At 35.3% G+C, this 25,908-nt stretch overlaps 2 protein-coding genes across 3 annotated transcripts in view; one reads left to right on the plus strand and one right to left on the minus strand.

Moving 5' to 3' along the window:
• Window positions 1-25,908, plus strand: part of LOC149425702 (elongation factor-like GTPase 1) — a 457,452-nt gene that overhangs the window by 216,995 nt on the left and 214,549 nt on the right. The gene's annotated exons all lie outside the window — the stretch shown is intronic.
• The window catches only part of aos (protein argos), a 60,094-nt gene continuing 56,032 nt past the window's right edge, over window positions 21,847-25,908 (minus strand). For both annotated transcript variants that reach the window (XM_089644494.1, XM_089644501.1), the window contains 2 exons: window positions 24,820-25,087; window positions 21,847-24,280 (listed from right to left, as the gene is read on the minus strand). In XM_089644494.1, the coding sequence (XP_089500620.1) occupies window positions 24,026-24,280; window positions 24,820-25,087 (523 nt within the window). In that variant the 3' untranslated portion in view covers window positions 21,847-24,025. The remainder of the gene's footprint in view (window positions 24,281-24,819; window positions 25,088-25,908) is intronic.

Raw genomic sequence — 25,908 nt, forward strand, 5'->3', positions numbered from 1 at the left:
AGTCTTGTGAATTTGTACATTTGTTTCGTTCATTCATTTTCGCCCGTGTTTAATTCTCACTTTGCTCGTTTGAGGATTTTCACTTTGCAGATTATCTCAATAATTCGTTTTTTCTACGTTGAGTCTACAAAAAGACTTTCTATTGATCATTTTCACGTACATATATTATTTAACCTGATCAATCGAGAACGTTTGTCGACTTCATTCATACATGACAACATGACACGAGCCTATGTCAACCTTGTATTTAAAAAAAATATCACTGAATCTTCACGCTTAGTTCTAATTCACGTTTTGGCCGTTAGGCAAATATATTATTTGTTTTGACTGACTCTTGGCTAGTGTTTTGTGTGCAATTTGGAAGTGTGCTAATATTACTGTGCTTCATTTACGTGACATATGTGGACAACTTATAAAGCATTGACTTTGCTTTAATAGAAAACAAGAAATTATCGTTATTTATAGTCGTGTCACGCTTTTAAATTTGACATGTTTTCTTTCCGAACGATTAATGTTTTATTTACTGTTGACCTCATATCCTTATATTGATTCAAGGCCACGTTAGGCGTCACTGTCCTAATGATTTATCTGTTTTAACCGTGTTTTTACATCGTTTGTTACAGGTAAGAAAATTCGTTCTATCCTATGGAAGATGTCCTCATGTTAGTTGGTCTTATATTTCATCCGCTTGGTAAGTAAGAACCTTTATTAATAAATACTGAACAATCGCTTTTACCTATCGAAAACGTAAACGCAAAGGTCACCTTTAGCGGAAGTTTTTTAAAAAGATTACTCATTTTTAAATCACCGCCATTTTCTGCTTCATTATTCGCATTCAACAATTCGACATTCGTTGTGCGCTCCCAAAAGAAAAGAAGACAAATAAATTTCTACAAATTTATGAAAAAGGGTTTCGTTATGTAGTTTTTATCAACGTTCTCAGATTTTTTTCTTATGTGTTCAAAATGTTTAGAAAATTTCAGTTTGGCGTCGAATATTGCCTTTTTGGATGTAATATCAATATTTTGTAATGTTTTATATATAAAGACATGGTTTTTTATAAGACCTCGTATTTTAACGATGTTAGTCGGTAGGTACCCGATGTGGGTATCTGACTCTATCCACCCGAACGTTAGCCAAGTGTCCTACCCATTTAGCTATTGAATACCTCAAAACATGCCTTGTACTATACTGGTATGTAAGTACTTACGAAAGCAAGCGAAACGTGATCTGAAAAGCGTTCATATATATTATATTATATTATTGTATTATACGGTATTATGTACACATTGTACCGATAGCAGTGGCATGCATCGCTCTTTACCCAATGGTAAGCTGTGTGTATATTTTTCAAGTTCAAGTATGAATTTATAGCGCATTGAATATGTAAAAATGGTATTTTTTATATTATACTAGCTGTACCCCGCCACTCGCTGCTGTGGCTCAGTCTGTCTGCGTAGATGGAGAAACAATACAGTGTGTTGCTTTTACACCCTACAGATGGCGCTGTTTAAAAAACAAACATGTTTGTCCAACAGAAAGCGCTGTTAAAAAAATCATTTTGACAGCACAGGTGACATCTATTTAATATAGGCATATAAAAACACATGCCTATTTGAATGCAACGTTGTATCGAAATTTCAAAGCAATCCTTTTGGAGATTTAAGATTACGGACTTTTACATTTTTATTTATATGGATTAACATAGTTGGTAGAGAAAAATGTGATTTTAAATAGTTTAAAGTTACCTCTAAAATCGTGAAAAATAGATTTCTTTAATAGCCCATTTTTATTGAATGAATTTGTATGCCTTTCCTTATAGAATATAGTTTTTATATGGACAAAACTATTTATTCATATGTACAGGCGCAAACAAATAATTCGTCTTAATATTTTAAAGCATAACTTGCAAAAAGTGCATATTACCTAAATTAAAGCCATCTATGAACGCATAGATTATAACGTACGTTGAGAGTTTACCCTTAAAAGGAACGGCTGATTTGAGGCCAAAATACTTGACTAAAATGAAGTGTAAAAAGTGCAAAAAGTGTACCAATCATTCAATCCAATATTGAATTTGTATAGTAAAAGTTGTGAAGTTCATGCACAAATATTTAAATGTTTTCTGGGTGTGTCTATGGCGGCACCGGTGTTAGTCTCCTAGCGGTACTGTTTGTTGACTGGGTGGGTAGGAATCTGGGGATCCACACGTCCAGGAGTGACGGACGTGTGAATCCATCCCTCTCACAAGGGACGAAGTGGTGCAAGGCAAGAACGCCGCCAAGAACTAGACAAACCTCACCCCATGAACCTAGGCACCCCTGACAAAAACTACAGTGATAAAGTCTAAAGCTTTGGGACTAAATAAACAATCTAATAGGAAAACCTAAACAAAGTTTAGATAAAACAATCCTTCAATATATGGGAAGCCTAGGAGACCCAATAATTTTATGTGTTAAATTTGCCACAACATTTGTAAATGAAATACGAAACAAGACACAATTGTACTACAAAATCCTTAAATCGTGCCATGTATACAACAATGTGCCATGTATACAACAATGTGCCATGTATACAACAATGTGCCATGTATACAACAATGTGCCATGTATACAACAATGTGCCATGTATACAACAATGTGCCATGTATACAACAATGTGCCATGTATACAACAATGTGCCATGTATACAACAATGTGCCATGTATACAACAATGTGCCATGTATACAACAATGTGCCATGTATACAACAATGTGCCATGTATACAACAATGTGCCATGTATACAACAATGTGCCATGTATACAACTATGTGCCATGTATACAGTCAATGAGATTCTGACCTGTTTCACAAAAAGACGTGATATGGATATTATAAAATTGGAAGGCAATGACAAAATAAGAGTTTTTGACTAAATTAATTAACCTCTGTGTAAAGAAAGGTATAATACCTGAAATAATAGTAAAATATCCTTCATCAAACCTTTATATAAAACAAGAAATCACAAAGACTTCACCAATTATCTCGTCTATTGACAAAATTATTGAAAGAGCCATCATTGACCAAATTCGATATATAACCAATAGAATCATAAATCCCATACAATATGGATTTCAATAAGAAAAAAGTACTACACAATTACTATCTAAATTCACTGACTATATAAATAGGTAGTCATCTGAATGAAAAATATTATGTCGGGATAATTTTTATAGACTTAAAAAAAGCCTTTTCACATTGGACCATCAAACACTATTAGTAGCAATGGAGGAATGTGGTATTGGAGGTCCATTAAATAATTTGTTCAAAAATTACCTTGTAAATAAAAAAGTTAAAGTTAAAATTGACGGAAAATTAAGTGAAGAAATGACAGCAAATATTGGAGTGGCAACAAACAGGGTCGTGACGTGTTATTATTTTAATTTTTTACGTGTTTCTTTATTCAGAGAAATTTAAATGATTACAATTATTTTTTTGTCTACAACCATCATACTAGGCTCATGCCCGTATTATGGTAGTCATAATGTTTTAGATTACAATGTTAAGAAGTACAAGGATAAGAGAGAGAAAAAAAAGAGATGAAAAAAAAGAAAACATATGAATAGAATGGAATAAAAGTGCAGTTAATTTAATTCAATTACTTATTTATGATTATCGAAGGAAGCAAACACTTTGTGGCTTGACATTATTACACAAATGAAAAAATATCTTTGTTTTAAACCACTTTATTACATTTATAGACGTCGACCGGTTTCGGTTGAACTCAACCTTCATCAGGACAGTACAAATATAAACTGAAGTTTATATCTAAGTTTATATTTGTACTGTCCTGATGAAGGTTGAGTTCAACCGAAACCGGTCGACGTCTATAAATGTAATAAAGTGGTTTAAAACAAAGATATTTTTTCATTTGTGTAACTTATTTATGAATTTAATAAATTATATATAATGCATTAGCCGAATCAATTATAGGATACGGAGTCAATAGCTATGGATTGAAGTACAAAGCGTACGTAAATAAAATATAGCAAATACAACCCCGTTTCCTAAAATTGATTTGAGGCAAATAAAGTTGAATTATGTGAAAAAATGTTTTCATTGTGTAACGTACTCCCCATACATAATAGGGTAGATTACCAATTAACGCTGGATGAATTCTGGAATTCCGAATTTAAAAACCTATTGATCACAATTACCCTACTAGACATAGAAAAACACAAATGTTTATAATCAATAAATCACAAAATGTGTACGGAGATAAAATCCCTGAAATATTTAACGCATTACCTAAGTATAAATTAATGTATAATACCTTTGTATATTGAATTGTAAAAATGAGAGATTTCTTACAATCTAACTGAATCCTACTCAGTTTTGTAAGACACTATGTAAATTACAAATGTAAATAAAACGTCAGGTTGAAACTAAAAGAAAATAATATAAATACAAACAATGATTTATTTTTGTGACATAAAATCATGTGATATAAATGACAATTTTATGGAAAAGTATGTTCGACTTCCTTTTATGGTACGTTTCTCTTAGGGTAGGCACAGCTTTGTGTACTGCGCGCCACTGACTTGACTACCTTTTATTTTTATTTTATTTTATTTGGAAAACCAACAGTTATAATAATTACAAAGTATGGTGTATTAAGTGTTAATTGTTTAACCAATAATAGGTTTTCACTTAAGTATTTTAATTATTTAGTGAATATATAATATTTATGTAATAAAAAAAGTTACATTAGCCTATAGGGATGGGATGGAGAAGGGAGGGGTATGGGATGTGTAAGTCTGTGTAATGTGTAGCATGTACGTAATAAAAAATAAAAATGATAATATAATTATTTATTGATTTTAGGTTTGAAATTGTGGGGTGCTGAGTTAAATAAGTCTAATTCACTGTATGAAGTATTAAAATTGTATGAAGCACGGTGAATAAAAGCATTTTGTTTTGAGTTCGTGTTACATTGACGGATGTTTAATGTTTGATTTTGTCTGGTTTGTCTGATGGGTACTCTTAATTGAATTCTTTCAAGTAATTCCGGGCAATCTATCACAGAGGTGGCAATTTTTTGTAAAAATAGTACGTCTGCGGAGTTTCTACGACTTTCCAGTGACGAAATCCTGAAAAACGCTGCTGACTCCTCGTGACTCAGATGAGGACGATAGGCCCGAAAATCAAGGTATCGTAGAAAACGATATTGCACTTTCTCAATCCTTTCTATGTGTGACTTATACATGGGATTCCATACTTGAGAGGCGTACTCCAGAGAACTGCGTACATAAGCAAAGTACAGCATTTTCATGGTATTTACTTTTTTAAAATGTTTGCAGGTTCTGAGTACAAAGCCAAGTACCTTGGAAGCTTTTGCAACCATGGATTCGATATGGCGCTCAAAAAGTCATTTCGGATCTAACACTACTCCCAGATCCTTAGCCTCTGTCATTTTGCTCAGTATTGTGCCGTTAAGGGAGTAATTAAAAGAAATGGGATTTTTATTTCGGGTGAAGCTGATGGTGCCACATTTTTTTACATTTATTTGCAGGTTGTGTTCTGCACAATAAATATTTAGGCGATTTAGATCTTCTTGCACGCGGGTACACTCATTGATACACGTGACAGGGGAGAATATTTTCATGTCATCTGCGTATAATAAAGTTCTGGAGTGGTGAAAACATTTCCCAATGTCATTAATATATATATTAAAGAGTAATGGTCCCAATAATGACCCCTGGGGTACTCCCGACGGCACGGTTTCCCAGTTCGATTTATAGCCACCGACGACTACTGCTTGGCTACGGTTTGCAATATAGGACGAGAGCCATCTGAGGAGGTCTCCGTGTACACCGATTTGTAAAAGTTTTCTCAGCAAGATATCATGAATAACTAAATCAAAAGCTTTACTATAATCTGTATACATTGCATCTACCTGTATACGCTGATCCATATTATCTTGTAAGAATTCGGTGAATGCCGTTAAGTTAGTGGTTGTAGATTTCCCCCTCATAAATCCATGTTGGTTATTATTGAGTGACGATCTCAAGGCCGAAAACATCTGGTCATACACAATTTTTTCGAAAACCTTACTAAAGATGCAGAGCTTTGAAATTGGCCTATAATTTTCGACGTTAGATTTTTGGCCATTTTTGAAGATGGGAGTTACAAATGCCGTTTTCCAGGTGTTTGGGACTATTCCCTCTTTAAGGGAGCGACTAAAAATTATAGATAGCGGTTTAGATAGGCTGCGGGCACATTTGTTTATGAAGAAAGGGGGAATTTTATCTGGGCCTGCGCCTTTTTTGAGATCTAAATCTTCAAGGTGTTTCTGTATATGATGCTGGTCGACTTCAATATTATTAATGCTAGCAACACAGAGCTCTTTGGGGTTGTCCGGTAGGATCTGGATGTTTCGAGCATTATTGTTGTAGACAGACATGAAATATTTAGAGAACAAGTTACAGATGGCAGACCCATTTTCAGCTTTTTCGTCTTTAAATGTCATAGTGTTGGGAACACTGTGGGATTTGGAGTTGGATTTTATGTAATTCCAAACTTTTTTTGGGTCGGAGGATATATCATGTTCGATTTTTAATAAGTAAATATTGTGGCATTCCCAATTAAGTTTTTTGTGGCGTGATCTTAGTAAAGAGAAAGTGGCGTAGTCAGATGGGTTTTTGTATATCTTAAACTTTTTAAAGTATTTGTATTTTTCTGATGTCAATTTAATGAGGGCCGAATTATACCATGGCGGGTATTTAGAATTCCTACATAGTTTTTTGGGAATGTAGGCGTCTATAAGATTATTTAATTGTGAGTAGAATTTTTTTAATGCCGTGTTTACATCACCAATCGAAAGGAGCTCATGCCAGTTTACCTGGTCGAGACATGTATTAATTTGTTCGTAATCACCGCGCCTAAAGACGTAACCGCTTCTTAGTTCCTCCACTAGTGGATCGGGTTCAGAAAATGAAACTTCTATGATTAGTGAGGTGTGATGAGGGTCTTCTGAAATTAATGGTTCATCACATGCAGAGACTGTGACGAAGTCATTACATAGGACGAGATCAAGAAAGTGACCGTTGGTATTTGGAATTCCATTATATTGGTGCAATCCAGAAAAATGCATGCAGTCTATAAATGATGTGCTAACAGGCGATAAGCGATCACTGGGTATAAGGGACGTGTTATTGGGAGACTTATTCCATGAAATGTCAGAGAGGTTGAAGTCACCTAGGATAATGAATTTGTCTGAGGGAAATTGCAACGTAAGTGCTGAAATTTGGGTGAGGAAGCTTTCCATATTTTCACGATATGTTGGTCCTTTAGGGAGGTAAGCACAGCATATGTGAAGATTTGTGTGTTTGGATCCCTTAGATTCTAATGATATCCAGATGTCCTCAGCTCGCGAATGCCACCCTGGGCGCTCGTGAGCTACCAGTTCACGACGAACAGCGACTAAGATACCCCCGCCCAAGCGCTGCCCTGTGCAAGCGTAGTCCCGATCTCGGCGGTGTACATCGTAGCGATCATCAAATAACTCTTCATTACGGATGCCATCAACAAGCCACGATTCGGTCAGAGCGATAACGTCATACTCGTTGGATCGAACTGCCATCAGCAATGTGTCAGTCTTAGTGCGTAGCCCTCTTACGTTTTGGTGATATATATTTAATTTATTTAGAGTCATTGGACTGAGAAAAATCGATAATTAAGTTGTGTGTTTATTTTTATATAATTCCCAAATATTTTTGCAAAATGTTTAAAGAACGAAAAGTGTGTTAGTGTGAATAGATCCTTAGGGTAGGTGATAGGGATGAGGGAGGGAAGGGTACATTTAAAGTAATATAAATCATTAAGAATAGTTAAAATGAAGTTAGTATGAAATACGATCAATTTAAATGGTCTTATCTTGAGGCTTGGCTCGGCTGAGGGCCTGCTGCATCTCCTCGGTTGGGTCCTGTGGCCGGAGGCTCGCGGTCCATCTTCTTCAGGTCTGCCTCCTTTGAGATTATGATGGGCGCTGATGACGTATTTCGTCGAGCGTGAATTATGCAGTTTTTTGTCCATACAAACTGAAAACCCTTTTGTTTCGCGAGAAGCCTTGCGCGGTAAAATAGCTGTTTGTTTATGCTAGTGAGATGGTCACCCACATAGACATTTTGCGGTAATCCCGTAAATCCTAAGTCCGTCGAGGAGATCCCTTTGCGGTCTTTTACCGCCTGCAGAAGCTGGTTTTTTATGTTTCGGCTGGTAAATTTCACAACTATTGATTTAGTTTTTATCTTCCCAGTCTCGCGGCCTCTGGGAGCAACACGTGTTACGAACTCCATGTCCCTTTCGCCGATATCCACGTTGCTCAGACTAGCGATTTTTGAAATAATGGTTACTAAGTTTTCACCCTTCTTATCCGGGATACCCCTTATTTCTAGGTTTTGCAGTCTCGCCCATTGGTCCTTTCTGTTCGATTCCTCGACCATGTTACGTACTTCTGTTCTCAGGTGGGATACTTCTGCCTCCAGATATTCGACTTTTTGAAGTCGATTTTCCATATCGGCAATCTTGTTTCCGAATGTTGCTACATCATGGTGACAGCTCTCAACCGACTTTTGTACGCCTTGTACTTCTTCACGGAGGATTTTAATATCGTCGTGCAGTGCCTTGAATGATGACAAGTCCATCTGGATCCTTTTGATATCTTCCATAATGGTGGTCAGATCGTGGACGCCGACGGCAATATTTGAAGATTTGCACCTGCTGCATCGCCAAGTACTTCTCAGGTCCAGTTTCAGCTTTTTATAATTTTCCTCTGATGTACCTCCACACTTGTAGTGCAGATTTTCCTTACAGGACGAGCATTGCACGCCTTGAGTTATAGAGGATTTGCACACGCCACAGTTCATTTTAAAAAATGATGTATTTATTTATTATTATATTAAGTATTTATTTATTTCAATATTATTTCAAAATGCGACCTCTATGTGGTGAATTCACTAACAGATCTGCAGTATTTTGTTTTGGTAATAATGTTATTTGCATGCAGACAGAGATGGCGTTAAATAATCGTAAAAAATAAATTAATTAATAATGTCGTGCTTTTATTTATTTAACAGATTTGGTTTAAGCACTAGACGTGAGTATTTATTTTATCAATATTTATTTATAATTTCACTGTATTTTTAAATGTCTTTAGAAAAATATTATTTACGTGGGTAGAATAACAAAAAATATTGATACGCTTTGTTGTAACTGTTTTTGTTTAATATTCACTATGAACGACAGAATTCACTTGTGCAACGTCACTAAAAACAACAAGTTTCTACTGCTTAATATTAAATATCACTAATTTATGATTAATGTTGATGTTTTAGGCAGTTTGGTTATTTTTTACGGGAGCGAAGTAAAGACGTGACCGTTGTCGTAGATATCGATTGACTGTTTATTCTTCTAAACACCTCGTAATAACAATCACCAGTTGAGGAGCAATTACCAATCTTGCAGTTAAATTGACTTGCCGTTCTAACACGTATTTTTCTTTTATAAGGAAGTTGCCATTTCTTTTCTTATTTTTGCCACTCTCGGAGACGTTTTCTTTTGAAGCCTCGCGTCGAGGCAACGACATTTTAAGCAAATGAAACGGCGGCGGTATGTAGGTACTTAAAACGTGCTGGGAATGTATTTCACGAGATTTATTGTGTTCCTGCGGGTACAATGATAAGATTTTCGAGGCTGTAACTGTTACAAGATGATAAATGTCTACAACTTTTTACGAATTCTTGGAATGTTTTTGTGTTGAAAGATACAGTAATGTTCATTTTTTACAATAAATTCAATAGACTTGATAGACCAGAGGATGGACTTACGTTTTCTATTTTATTATTTTTATTTTTTTATATTGGAACTATCCGGAGCTAATGGGACTATGGCATCCTCAATAGGAAAGTAGTTTCAGGAGAGTGAAATGAATAATTATTCCTATATAGCTACAGCCGTTTCTTGCATCATTTGATTCCTTATTGAGCGTTTTTATACTGGTTGTACAGAAATAAACATTCAATTGTTGTAAATGAATATTTTCCAAAAATCTAGTTACTAAATACGCTTAAAGTCATTTCAAGCAATGCACGTTTCGATTTTGATTGGTGGTCCATCAATTTCGAGTTTAGTTTCACCAATATGACCATTTTCTGCCAACTGTGAATGTGACGTGAAGTTGATGTTGCAAATATATTCTTTGTTTGAAGTTGAGCTATCCTTCGACTTCCAAGTTCACTACCGTAAAAACATAAGAAAATCTTTTAGACCTATTTGCTCAAAATTAATTACCTCTACTTCAACGTAAAAGTTGCATAGTTATCGAATCGTGTAATTCCACCATAAATTTTCGAAAAAGACATATTTCGTAATCTGTAGAGCCAAAAAATCGTAATAGAATTGATTAATTTCAAGATGAACTTTATTTCTCAAGACAGACCTTAGTTATTATTATTTTTTTTTTACTTTCAAAAGTACAGTTTTTTATTATTAAGTCCCGTTAAACTGATTGACATCAGTTTGTCAACGGGTTCTTTTAACAATTACTTTTTTTTAATACATAGTCAGTTAACCTCGCAATGTCGTTTGTTACTTTTGTATCATTTTTAGTTTATGTTGAACCTTGTCGTGATATTATTTTACCCTGCGTACTTGGTAAGCTTTATGTTAAAACTTACCGTGATATTACTTTACCCTGAGTACTTGTTAAGTGCTATGTTGAACCTTACCGTGATATTATTTTACACTGCGTACTTGGTAAGACCTATGTTGAACCTTACCGTGATACTATTTTACCCTGCGTACTTGGTAAGTGCTATGTTGTATCTTACAGTGATATTACTTTCACCTGCGTACTTGGTAAGCGCTATGTTGAACCTTACTGTGATATTACTTTACCCTGCGCACTTGGTAAGCTTTATGTTAAAACTTACCGTGATATTACTTTACCCTGAGTACTTGTTAAGTGCTATGTTGAACCTAGGGAATGCAATCCCGGTATACCGGGATCCCGAAATACCGAGATCCCGCAGACATTTTGCGGGACTAATCTCGGTCGAAAATTTTGCGGGATCCCGCTGGACTGGCGGGATTACAGAGAAGCGCAGCTCATACATGTTACTCTCCAGCGTGGAAGCTGAACAAGCTTTTTCAGCCGCTGGCTACCTTGTGTCCAATATCAGAAGCCGTTTATCAGATGACACTATTAATATTTTAACTTTTTTACGAAGCTATTTCCAAAATAATGTTTAATTAAACTTATGATGCTCATTGTACAAGAATATTATTTATCGTGTGAACGTTATTATTTAAATTTAAGTTTCAGTTTCATTGCCGGCAATCCGGGCTTTTATTTTATTTTCATTTGTGTACATAGATTTCTTTTACCCACCTCACTAGACAATGTCTGTTCCGAGGCGGGTATGTTATCTAAATTTACGTCTTATCTTATTCTTTGCCAATTTATGACTAAAACTTTACCTATGTCTAACTAAAGGTATACCTATTAATAAAGAACTTGTTTTATTATAGGTATAAATTTAAAACTCTAAAAACAAGGTTGGTAGATTGAGGTATTAGGTATTTATTATACGATTGATTAGATATCTAAGTCCACTCTGCTGAATCCCGCAAATACCTGGATCCAGCGGGACTAAGATTGTTCAGTCCCGCAAATACCTGGATTGTCATTTTCTCGCGGGATTGCATTCCCTAGTTGAACCTTACCGTGATATTATTTTACACTGCGTACTTGGTAAGACCTATGTTGAACCTTACCGTGATACTATTTTACCCTGCATACTTGGTAAGTGCTATGTTGAACCTTACAGTGATATTACTTTAACCTGCGTACTTGGTAAGCGCTATGTTGAACCTTACCGTAATATTACTTTACCCTGCGTACTTGGTAAGCCCTAGAAAATGAAGTTTTTTTAGCAAATTGGGTGAGTGCGGGAATTCTCGAAGAAAAATAGTTTTTTTACTCTCTATTCCTACCTGATCATATTTCCGTTTCATGAACATTTTTTGCTCTAATTTATAATACAAATAACTTATACTAAATATTAAAAAGTGAACATTTTTCAAAAATACTATTTGTGATAGAATATCACACCCAAAAAAGTATATTACTAGTTTTCCCTTGTTTTAAATCAACCAAAATTATCTTTGAAATCGTAAGATTTGTAAGTAGGTACCTAATTAAATATGTGCCTACATAATTAAGTAACAGGACGATTCCAAATTTGAAAAAATAATCTTTATTGAATCAGTAAAACGGCCACCATATTGAGAGTAACCAACAAATTTAAAGAGATGAAATGCGAAATAATCGTTTTTTTTAAAGAAAGCCATTTCCGGGTTACGAATAACCTGAAAATGTTTGAAAATCTCCTACTACCACCACAGTAAGCTGAAAATGTTGCTTGTGTTGCGATGGAGGACTTGGCCAGCCAAGGAATTGAACACACTACGCCTGGGTGGGACCCAAACGCGATGCCCACTCGGCCACTGTCCGAACGCTTAAAGTAGGTCTTCCCTGCACTCGGTCAAATTTCGGATTCATATTTACATGGACCCTGAAATGATATGGTTCCATAATACGAGTTTTATCAACAGTGTTTAAAAAACATGCAAGGCGAGTGCCTTAAAGTTTTCCTCGTGCTTTAGCACTTCCTTTGGCATTTATTCCTTGTTATTTACATAATGCATTTCTTAAAGGATAATGGAAATAAAACCAGTTTATTCGATTTCAATAAATTCTACCGAAGCGTTGTATTTGTGCAGTACCTACCGGCTTTGTTTAAAACCGTTGGTTGCTTCTGATTCGGTTCATTGCGAGGCTCGAAGTTGATTGATGCAATCCGCTCGCTTGTGGCTAACCGCCCTTGCATTTCCTACATTCCAACAGAATCTCTACTAGAATCTTAGATAATTTATCATTCAACACTATCGCGCTTTCTTCAAGGTTTCCGTAATGTAATGTTCAGTTGACGGATATTGTATGAATGCATTTTTTTAGGTTGAGGTGTTTCACAGAAATTCAATTGTAATATTATTATCAAATGGCCAACCAACGCCATTTTTTTGTTTTGACGAAGATCCCTAAACATTCAGCTTTTGAGCTAATTGTGATCAACAGAGGCACAATTGTCATGTTTTTGTCTGGTCGGCATCATAATTTGATAGAAAGCTCAAATGGACCTAGAATCGGTGTACAACAGAAACCTCTGATGTGTCAAAAAAACAGCGCTGATTGGTTATTTTATGACAATGTTACATCTAATTTCTTTGAAAGACCCCAAACTGAGTGTTTCTGCAATAAGACATATTTAACGCGACAGATGGAAGAAAAGTGGACAAAAGTTTTTGCTTCAAAACCAAGTTTCAAAGAATACGTGCGCTTCCGCTGAACAATGTATGGGTATGTAACGTAGGTACTATCTTCAGTTCACAATCTCTCTGTTTGTGCAGAATCTCTAATCTTTTAAGCGGCATGATCCATTTACCTCGTTTCAGTGTTTACTCACACAGCACGTCTTTAAATTCATCTCGTTCATCCATCACGTGTCCCAACCACCTCCAGTCTCCACTCACACATCTTTTTTACTTCTATCATCATGTAGTATGAATCACCTCCCGAAGTTAGTGCACTTTACCCCCGGACATCCTCTATTCGGGGTATTATGTAATATCCCTAAATAAATGGATATAAATAAAATTACATCTAGATTATTATATTTAGTTTTTTACGGGTTGAGAAAGTTCTTCAAAATCTTACCACCCACCACATTTTTGTCTATCTCCACTGTAGTTTTTAATATTTATTTTGCATTATGTACCTTTTTGTGCAAATTGTAAAGGGGCACTAGTCACTTATGGTATGATTGAGTAAATTAATCCATAGATCCGAACCAAAACAATCAATCTCGGACAGTTTAGTTGAAGGACTACGTGCAGGACTATTACACATATCGATTTCTATAAATGCTAAATGAAACAATAACCTAATTTTATTTTCCATTTCAGTTTATTGATTACCATATAAACACAATATCCTTGATTTTGAAGAGTGTTCTTGATTTGCGAACGAAAATTTGACATTTTGAACTTGTATCACTTACCTACTACACTAACTACACATGATATTGTATTTTTGGTCTAATAAAAGTCAGGCGTTAATAAATCAAGTTTTCGGTGCCTACATTATTATTTCTGTAAACATCAGTTATAAAACAATTAATCTTATAACCTCTGGATCTGAATCCATCATGAAAAGTATAAGTGCGCGCTGCAGTCACGACCGACCCTACGATATTTGCTTTAACCTTGTTGCACTGTTTGTCAGGTAAATATACCTCTAGAGCTAGAGTATAAAGACTGGACCCTTGAAGCAAGTCCACAGACCGCAGAACTCTGGCCTAAGAGGTAAACAGCCTGAGCACAGGTGGATCTGATAGGCTGGAACCGAAACCTTATTACCTCGGAGGCTCTATTACGGATCAGCAGTTTAGTTAAGAAAACATTTTTTGTTTTGGATTTTACTAGTATATTTATTTCTCTGCGTTTTATGGTTCATTAGATAGCAAACTTAAGGATGATGGATGCAGATGTCATGTCAATCAATTATTCTCTTTTGTGTGCATTTTTGGATGCGTAAGCGTTTTTATTTCAGTTTCCCGGGATCAAATAACATCATCACACCTAAAATAGACGAATCCAAAATTTTGAAAACATATGCTCCGATGTTTTAGATATATTTAACTCAACAATGTTACAACATAAGTTCGTTTTAATACATTTTATAACATCCAATAGAACTGATTCATTTGTTGAAATGTAAACCTTTATAAACCAAACCATACTCTGTGCAAGATCGATGTCTGATTAATTAAAAATATTTATTTCTGTTTTTCTCGTTTATAATAATTATAATAATATGTGGATGATTTTTATAACGCCGGTTTTGTGCAAATTCACCTCAAGGTTAAGGTTATGTGAATACATTGTGTAAAAAAAACAAATATATTTGTGAACTTGTTGTACTTCTTTATGCAAATTCTAATTAAAAGTAACTACAAATTAACATGAAAAGTACTTATTGTATCTAATGATTGTATCTATTCTAAACATCTAATGCATTTTACAAACCATACTGCACACAAATTCTAACAAAATTACAAAATTTTACAATTTATTATAATACGGAATACTCATTTCATATTTTTATACATAATTCTTCAACACATATAGAACTACACTTATTTTTCTATTTTTATATTACTCATTTTTTTACTTCTATTTTTTGTTATTATTTTAATATATTTTTACTAAACATTTAGTTTATATATAAATTGTTAATTACCAGCCTCAGAACAGACTAAGTCTAGTGAGGAGGGTAATGAAAAAAAAACATCTGTACAGAACCAACCTTAAATAAACGCCCGGGTTGCCGGCACTGAAACTGAAACTGATATTTACTATACGTAATTAGGTATTATATATCTGCATTTTTTATCTGTATTTTTTTTATCATGTCTGTAAAAGCCCTACGGGCGTTCAATGAATGAATAAAATACAGTATAATATCTATCATGCATTGTGTCCAGTCCATAAAGGCTGTAAAACTGTACCTAAATAAAAATACGAACGTTCAAAAAAAATTTTAAAGTGATAAAATTCTGATGAAAATGTGTTTGATTTTGGTAAAGAACTTTTACGGTAATTTAACAGTCATCGGAAAAAAGCCATTTTTAAATATTCAATGCACAATAAATTCATATCTGAACTTACACGCTGTCTACCTTTGGTCATAGTGGAATGCACGCCATTTCCATCATAGAAGTTAATGAAACCGGGGAAGGATAATGGAAATAGAAATATTGAGACTACCTGGCTATTCAGACCTCATCACTAAACATGGGTAAAGCGTTTTAAACATTTTTTCGTTTGTGAAAAGTGTTTCCTCACCAGAGCGATGCTGAGAGTATTTTTCACTCTTGAGTAAGGTGTGAGAAGGTATACTAAAAGATATGTTTGGCTTTTTTTGCCCTAACCAAGTGTTGAGCCTACCGCGCTTCTGCATGTCCTGGAAGTCCTGGAAAAGTTCATGAACATTATTAGTTGAATAAAAATATGTTTTTTTTAATTGTGTGAAGTATCTAATATCACATAGGCAATTCAATTTGGGAAGCGAGTTTGGGCACCGCCGCCCCGTAAGCCATTTATTGAATAACCGACACCTCTGTGCAATACAATTTACTAACGTCAATCTTTTACTATCAAAGGTGTATTACGGCCTCCGTGGTCGAGGGGTAAGGTTCTCGACTAACAATTCGAAGGTCGCTGGTTCAAATTCCGGTGTGCGTAAGTAAATTTTATTCACAACTTATTCATTTAAAATAATATATAATATACTTGTCTACAGTACTCTTGCCCTGGTGTAAGACCAACATTCAGAATTGACATTCGTTGCTTGAAATGTCTTTAGCCGTCTTTGATGACCAGATCTAAATAGCCAGGTACTCGCCCACCTACATCCTCCCCACCTCCTCCCCCCCTCCATTAGTTCAGCCTCACAACACACCCCAATAGGGGATGCCATAATCTCACTGGCTCCAGACGGTTGGGAGTAGTTGAGACTCTTGTGCGGTATTCACATTAAACAAAAAGGTGTATGTTATTGTTCTATATTGTATATATTGCTTCTTCTGACGCCATAGACAATACCTGCTCTCAAATTTCGAAATACAATCGCTCAGCATGACAAAGCTAGTAATAGTCCTATTTTTTCGCGGATTATTGTGATACCACATTATAAATAAAGCCTTAATTTCATGTTTCTATTTAACTTCCTTTGTCCCTTCTGTGTTCTTTATATTCTCATCATGTCGAATCTGATCTTGTGGATAACCAGTGGTGTGGCGGAAATACTGTGCCACTATCTACATCTATCTTTTATACTTGTTAATATTGTCTTTTGAGATTTTACTCATTATGTTCTCTCTAAACAAAGTAGCCATCCGTTTCTGTCTGTTTGTGCGCTTAGTTCTTCCAAAATACGGAACGGATTTTGATGGGGTTTCCACTATCATTTAGAGAATTTCTTCCGAAAGGATTATAGACATTATACATGCATATTATATTTTTAGAAAGTAGAGAATAGTCGATGTTTTGTAATAAAGTCGTTAAAAATATATTTTCGGGCGCTTAAATTGCTATGCTGGCTAAATCTATGAGATACATAAAAATAATGTACCACGTAATTGTATATATTAAAAAGGCCTACATACAAGTTTACAATGGCGTATGCCTATCTTCTAAGGTAACCCCCAACATCGCCGGGTACACCTCAGCTAGTTCCACTACAAAAATATTCATCCTTGTCTAGACTTGCCGAAATGTTAACAGATGTCGCACATAAAAAATAAAAATGGATATATTTATCGAAGACACTATTTAGATTGCATGTAGTTCGGGCAGAATCTCGCCATCGTACATAAAGATATAAGTTAAAAAAATCTTTAAAATCTTTATACATATATACTTTTATAAAATGAATATATATGCTTTTATAAAATGATATTAAAATACATTTATCGAATTGAAATAAAATTTTCTTCCATGAAGGTCTTTCTTATAAAATTATCTATACAAGATATTCGGGTGTAAAGTGCACTAGCTTCGGGATGTGATCTACATGATGGTAGAAGTTAAAAAGATTGTTAACTTTTTTTTCGAAATTACATTGTTTTTTTCCCGTAGAACAATATTTTTCCGTCGAAGAATATTTATTTTTCTTTCACCTTATTAACTTATTCCTGATATCTACCTTAAAACGTTGGTATTTTGGAAAAGTTACACAATCTTGTTTACTTATATCATCATGCAGAATCACCCCCCGAAATTAGTTCACTTTACCTCGGGACACCTGTATGTATAATATCTACTGTTTGTACATTTATTTAAATTATATTAACATATATTATTTGCAATAAAATATTATTTATAATAAATCACGTAATTTTAGGTGCCGAAAGCATCAGGAAAGCGCAGGTCTATTAAGCAAGCCGTCCGACCGGCGAATGACGATTGTTTTTAAAATCCGAATGTGAATGAAAATAGAGCGCCCTAATATTATAAAAAAAACACTTGAAATGAACAAGCGACTGCTTTGAAAATATTTAATTAAACACAAACTTATTTTAGAATTGAAAACTCTCGACAATGTCTCGAGAAGCATTTAAAGAAACACTATGCATTTTTCATACCTGTAATGTGTTAAATAACAGAACAAACCTGTTTTTTTATTAATATTTTCGTAGCATATTTCGCGATTTTTTCTATCTTCTTCAATTTTTTCAAGAATTATCTTTTTTACAATAACAAATGTATGGGGATTATCTTAAAGAATAACATATATTTTTTGAAGAACTTAAAAACTGTTCAAGGGAAACTTGTTATAGATAGTTCATTCTCCTAACAATTTACCGGGTATTTACTGCTTGAGACACCTGTTGTGGAAAACTGGAAGCTTTTTGTTCATTCTATCATGATTATTTATGTTTTCATTATTGGGGAAACCGATTTTAATTTCATTTATGTTTCAGCATTGGCAACTATTCTCGAAATGGACAGGCCGTATGCGTTTTATAAGCTTAGCTTACTGCAATAACATTCGTTTATTTTATTTCGGTTAGTAAAATTGGCTCTTGCCTGTATTATAATTGTCTTTCATAGATTACATAGGGGATATTTTACCGTCCTCTTGAAAGCTTATCCATGGGATAACATTTTAATAAATAAACAAATAAATGCTCGCAACAGTTGGAAAACTCGGCTAACTTATCCTATGTATAGCCACTCTTTATAGGTTCGAGTACCCAATAGTAACCTCGGACTTTAAATAAATAAATCTTAAATATACATTGTCATAAAAGCTACTAAATAATGTAATAACTATAATAGTAATATATTATGTAGAAACAAAAAAATGTAAATCATAAAGTCATAACAATATGTATATTTTTAAGTCACTAGTCGTAGTTGTCAATCACTAACTATTAACTTTAGTTATAAGCCACTAGCTACAAGTTTTAGTTTTCAGTCACTACCTAAAGTCCATTAGGTGGGGATTAGGTTTAATGTGTAAATTGAGCTGTTTAGCTCCCTTTAGGTGATTTTCTCACGAAAACGGCGCTATAGAAATGATACAATCTTTATTATTATTATATATATTATTTTAGGAGCGATGAACCAGAATAATTGTCCTCGAGCGAATATGGTTCTAGTTTTGGGGACCACGCATCCAAGGTTCGATGAAAAGCGGGTATGTGCTCGATGTTGTGTAGCCACCAGTAGGTTATCACATGTAGCGTACGCTTATCTTGGTAAATAACTGGCGAATATCTAAAGCCCCCAGTCCACGTTGGCGCCAACGTGCGAACGCCGTCGCCAACGTTGGCCGGTTAAAAACGGTCATGTCGTTTAGGCGGCAAATGGAAAATGGCACATTATAAATCGTTGTAAAAAATTTATTCTTCAACATAAAAATAAACTAAATATACCTTCACTATCTATTTTTTCCTCACTTTTTTTCGGGAATAAAAAAAATCAATGAAATTACCCTATTCTGCGTTGGCCATTTGACCTCCTTTTATGTGAATACCGCACGAGAGTCCCAACTGCTCCCAACCGTCTGGAACCAGTGAGATTATAGGATCCCCAATCGAGGTATGTTGTAAGGCTGAAGGTATTGGGGAGGGGAAGGAGATGAAGAGAGGCAGGTGGGGGAGTACCTAGTTAGGTCTAGTCACCAAACACCGCTAAAGCAATTTCAAGCAACGTTTCAGTTCTGGATTGTGGTCTTACATCAGGGCGATACTGAGAGTATCTTTCATTCTGAAACTTGCCGCAAGTACCTATACTATATATCACTTTTAAATAAATGAATTGTGAAATAACACTAATTAATCAAATAAAATTTTCTTGCGCACGCCGGGATTTGAACCCGCAACCTTTGGAACGCTGGCCGAGAGTCTTACCCCTCGACCACAGAGGCCGTTAAATGTAGATGGATATGGAAAATATCGCATCCGCAGCAATTTATTTGAACAGTACCTGTTCTGTCACGCCGATTTGCTTTTGACAGGCCGTGTGCTGACCAATAGTATGGTCAGATTTTTTAACTGTACAGTTTGAAATCACACACGTCAGCTATAATCACGGGGTGCCGTGAACCGTACAATCGCGTCGAAACGTTCATCTTGTCAAAACCAATGTGTGTACTATCGCCGGTTATTTATAGAAATAATCCCTTAAACGTATTTTATCGCAATTATCGCAATCCAATTCAACATAATGAGTGCTACCGTACAACGATCACCGTTCCAGTGCTGACAGATGATTCTCGAGATGCAGACTTCGTTCGCCACCCGGTAAGCTGACTGTGAATTAACCTTACAAATTATGTTATTGCATTCGCCTGTCATAAGCCATAGGCGTTATCCATGCTTTATCTGTGTGGAATAGCCCTTTAAAATACGGCTATCCCAACCCTTGTTCGTTCCTCGAACAGTACCTTATATTATTAAGCATCGTGATTCGTAAACGTAAATAAGCATTCAGACAATAATCAACATGACCTCTTCCTCTGAACGCGTATTGCGTATTACCGCGCCAACATGTGAAAGATCCTTTGATGTGCGCACGAAAACCGACAACAATCGCGTTGACCGGCCAACGCATGCAACCGCCAAGTCGTCCTGTACACGGAGGGCCCGCGCTTTGGCATTGGGCCAACGTGTACACGCGCTATTAGGCTCTGATTTCAACATAGTTCTTGTGAGGGATAGGTATATAGGTTGGCATTTAAATATAATTCTCAAAATTAGTTTTGTACTGTAATAATTGGATTGATGATGGATTGATTCAGCACAACTATCCCATCCCACCATATGTTTCTACGGATTGGAAAAGGGCAAAATAGACGCTTCTTAGTGTCTGCATGTCTAAGATAGCAGAATATGTACTCGAATATGGTAGGGCTTACTGAGTCTTGATTATATTATATGTCTAACTTTTATCTGAAACCCATAGTGAACCCACAGCTTTGAGAGATGCTCAAAATCCATTGAACGGGATCCATTTTACATTTATTTTGCTGTGCAGTGATAAGTTTCGACAGCGTCCTCTTTAATATTGTACCCCAGGTATCTTTTCCCTCTTAAAGTGATTTATTTTTGGGGTACTATGCCGGGTTGCGCCACCTCCTTCTTTAGCCAACGTTTCGGACAGCATTACAGTGTCCACAATCACGGCAGATGTGTAGACTCATAGTGCGAATGTGTATACACATCTGCCCTGGTGATGCTATCCGAAACGTTGGCTAAAGGAGTTAGGGCAACACGGCATAATACCCCAAAAATAAATATCTGTAATACTTTTGACCGTGATAATCTCAAATCAGCTTTTCCCTCAATCTACATGTAGCGAGAGTATTTTGAAAGGTTATTTTTTACCTTTGGAAACACTTCGATTGATTGTTGGAGTTTCGACAAAGTTGTAGTTTCATTGATTCCCGGATAAATTGTTTTAGTGTTTGCTAACTTTTTAATTTCGCTTAGAGTTCTTAAAATTATTTACACGAGGGTATATTATAATGCGGCAATAATGTGTGTTTTGCATTTGGATATTTCTTCAATGTACATTTCCCCGAGTGCAGGCTTTTATTTACAGGTGACTCTTTCGTCCGCCTGAATTATGCAACTGGTTTATTTATAGAAAACATTTATTATCAAAATCTACACTCCATAACATTACATACTGTTTTTCATAACACGTGGAAACATTACATATATTAACAACTTCATCCATATCTCTATAATTTCCATGTTTTACTAGACCGCATATTGGAGCATACGTCTATTTAAAAAAAAAGTGCATATATTTTTACAAAGACCTGCATGATATTTTCTTTTTTAAATATTTGATAGCATTCCTCTTCCGGTTGCGTATATTTAGAAAATATCATGCATATCTTTTAAGAAAAGCGTGTGTTTGTTTGTCAACGGTATACACATCTTTTACAAAAATGTGCAATTTAGAATCTTGTACAACTTCGCTAATTAAAATGTAAATTTTCTACCAACTACTCTACAAACTAAGAGGAAGCTCACGCTTAAAATTATTATTTAAATACTCTCTTAAATTTTTAAACTTCTCCAAGTTGTTCACTTTATATTAAGCCTTACATTTTAATAAATAATTAATAAATAGTAGTCTTTTCAATCTAAAAAAATATCTTTTCGGATTTCATCGTTGTACTTTTGGATTAAACTAAATCGATACGTTATTTCGCTGAAACACAAGCTAATTTATTGACTTTTCCCAAGAATTTTTCCCCTTGGAAAAGTAACATATTTTTCTTTAAATCCTTCTTTGTCAAGACCATCAACTTCGGTAACAAAAAGTAAAAAGAAAAACAAGTCCATGGGAAGTTAAGTAAAATTAAATTCATTAAAGCAATTGTAATATTGTCAGCGATTTTATTTTTAAAAATAACCAAAGAAACATTTTTTTCAATGTTCTAATTTACTAACTAATAACCAAACTTGAATTTCATAAATATTTAAAGTTTGAACAAGAAAACGTTATTCCAAAATAAATCAATAAATCATTTTGATAAATAAACCTTGGTAGTTTTATTTATAAATCATAAAGCTACATATTTGTATGACTGTAATAAATAGACCTCTTATATTTATTTTATACATATAAATCTACTTTGTTTAACGCATGCTTGTGTTTAAAAATGTATTTTCATTAAAAATCCTTAAAGCTTTCTCTACATTTTTGTAACTTATTTACTATTAAAAATTAGAAGTTGTTTTTGTAACAGTTAAAAATAAATAAATATTTAAAAGTTCTTAATGCTACAGCTAACATTTTGAGTAGCGAGTGCGTTCAGCCCAGTGGAGATTTTAATATTGTCAAGATCAAAATCTATGTTTTGTACTAAAAGTCAGTACACTAAAGTAAAAATGAAACTAAAATACATAACTGGTTCATTTCCAATTTGTTACCCGAAAGAAGTTTCCCGAGCGCGTGAAACTTTACTCTTTTTTCGTAAAACACGTTAAGAATATCATCATATTTGATCAAGATCAAAATTATTAAAAAACTTTACAAATTCTTAACTTATACAACTTGATGGCACCCAAAAACTCAATTAAAAAATATACATTCGAGGTATGTTGTTTAACATGGCAACTACGGATGATACAAAAATAAATAAAACAAACATTAACAAAATTTTTACTTATTTAAACGTTAATTATTATTTGTTTTCAAAAATACTTTTTGTGGGGGGAATGGCGTCGTCATTAATTATCCAAAAAAGTTCCTCCAAGTAAAATAAATAATACATTATTATTTATATATATTACACGTCAGTCTCTCAGCAAGCTTTCTATTTCAAATCGCTCCACTCCCAAAGTTCAGTCAACGATAGCTTAATATGATTCGTCCCTAATGCTACGTATACATACGCGAGCCGAACTGGCGAGACGAACCTCAACTGAAAGGAACTAAGCAAGCCGCAAATGTCGCGAAACGCCGCTTACAGGGGCTTCATTCCCTTTTCCGTAATTCGTGGCTCGGTTCGCGTTTCGGTTTGCAAATGTATACGTACCATTACAAAGTAGGTACGAAGTAACGAAAGGTAGGTGACATGCTTCAATTCATTGGTATTTTTATTTCACAAAGCTTTCATTCATCGCATTTAAAGCGTCTAGGAGGTGTTCAAAATTAATATTTTAGATGCATATTTCGGTAGATTTAAAAAAAAATAACGATATGAGATAAATTAACGTTTTTCATTAATTGCTTTGTAAGAACTTCTAAAATAAGTAAAAACTGCCTGAAATGATATCAGAATGTCTTGGACATTTTCGAATCTCGTTGGCTAATAAGTATTTGTTGCGAACGTTGGTTCACTTGTCGCGTAGGGGCGGCTCCGGGGGCGGGCTGAGCAGGGAGAGCTCGGGCATGCAGTAGCCCGAGTAGGTGCGGATAGCCTCTTCGGTGTAGGTCTTGCCCGGCAGCACCCCCGCGGAGGTGTGGCGGCGAGGACACGAGTGGGACCGCGGGCACTGGCACAGGGCCGACGTGTTCACCTCGTCCAGAGCCTCCTGCCGCTTCCTCACCGTGAACAGTCTGCACGGCTCCTTGCGCGAACACCTGAGCCTCTGTAATTATGTCAATTCATACTACTTTATACTACTTTCAGAATGTGGGGAGGTAAGTGGGATTTGTGACACATATTTATAAATAAGAATAAAAATAAAACAATGAAATAAATAGCGAAATCAATTCCAATTCTCACTAAATTCAAAAAGCGCACATCAAATTTGACGAGTGTTATATCGAATTGTGAATTTTCCTCTGCGTTTATCGCTACATATATTGAATTAAAATATTCAACTAATATTTTCTTCATAATTGAATAACTGACCTATATTCACACCTGACCTGTTCACTAGTGTTCGAGTGATGTAATAATAATAATATTTGGCTAAATTATATAGCGCCGTTTTCGTGAAAAATCACCTCAAGGGCGCTGTACAAATACATTTCTTAAATAATCAATACTAGAACCACTGACTTAAATCATACATGTTTCTTGCTGGATTCTCTATCTAGTCCTAGTCGGTGTAAAAATCCATCTATCGTAAATCCTCAAATAATCCAAGATTCAAACCAACGCAAGATGATAATGAAAACTCACGCTTTGCGGCGAACACGCGAAGGTGTACTGGTATCCGAGGTTGCCGCTAGATGTCTCGTACGACTGTTTCTTGAGCAGGTAAGTGACGGAGTTCTTGGGGCAGTGGCAGTGCACGATCTGCTCCGTGGCGTTGGCATCAGGGCTTGAGATGAGCGTCCAAGTGGCGTCCCTGAAGTAGCGGCATTTGGGCAGCTTCTTGACCGGCTCGCACATCTTGTAGTGGCGTGTCTTGTCTACCAGCGTGTGCCCGTCGTCCGAAGACAGATTACTGCAAAAAATGAGTACACAATTATAAAACGGATGTTACATAATCTCAATCGGATAGAATGTAACATAATAATGACCGGTTTCCTAATGCATGCGGGTTGTAATGGGACACTTTTTAGATTGACTTTTTTATATGTCCGCTCGCGCCATTCCGCAAACGTCCGAGAGATTCCGTTAATTCTGGCTTTTTATTATCAAATCGATAATAAATTCACAATCACACTAGTTCTGCGAAGAGTGGGAAGTGGGAAAATTCCTCAAACCTCCTTCCTGCCGACCAACCAATCTTTCTCAAGCATTCAAGATTATATTTCCGGTGAGTTTAAGGTTATCAAAATCGCCGGTTCTCTCTAGATTATCCTCAATAATCATTGCGTTATCGGTGTTGCTTTCACGGCTTTCAAAATCGCCGGTTCTCTCTAGATTATCCTCAATAATCATTGCGTTATCGGTGTTGCTTTCATGGCTTTCAAAATAGCCGGTTTTCTCCAGATTATCCTCAATAATCATTGCGTTATCGGTGTTGATTGAACGGCTTTCAAAATCGCCGGTTCTCTCTAGATTATCCTCAATAATCATTGCGTTATCGGTGTTGCTTTCACGGCTTTCAAAATCGCCCGTTCTCTCTAGATTATCCTCAATAATCATTGCGTTATCGGTGTTGCTTTCACGGCTTTCAAAATCGCCGGTTTTCTCTAGATTATCCTCAATAATCATTGCGTTATCGGTGTTGATTTCACGGCTTTTAAAATCGCCGGTTTTCTCTAGATTATCCTCAATAATCATTGCGTTGTCGGTGTTGATTTCACGGCTTTTCAATCG

Source organism: Hesperophylax consimilis, chromosome 2 (genome assembly GCF_061612785.1).
Source record: "Hesperophylax consimilis isolate HC1 chromosome 2, BYU_Hcon_1.0, whole genome shotgun sequence".
NCBI classification, from domain to species: Eukaryota; Metazoa; Arthropoda; class Insecta; order Trichoptera; family Limnephilidae; genus Hesperophylax; species Hesperophylax consimilis.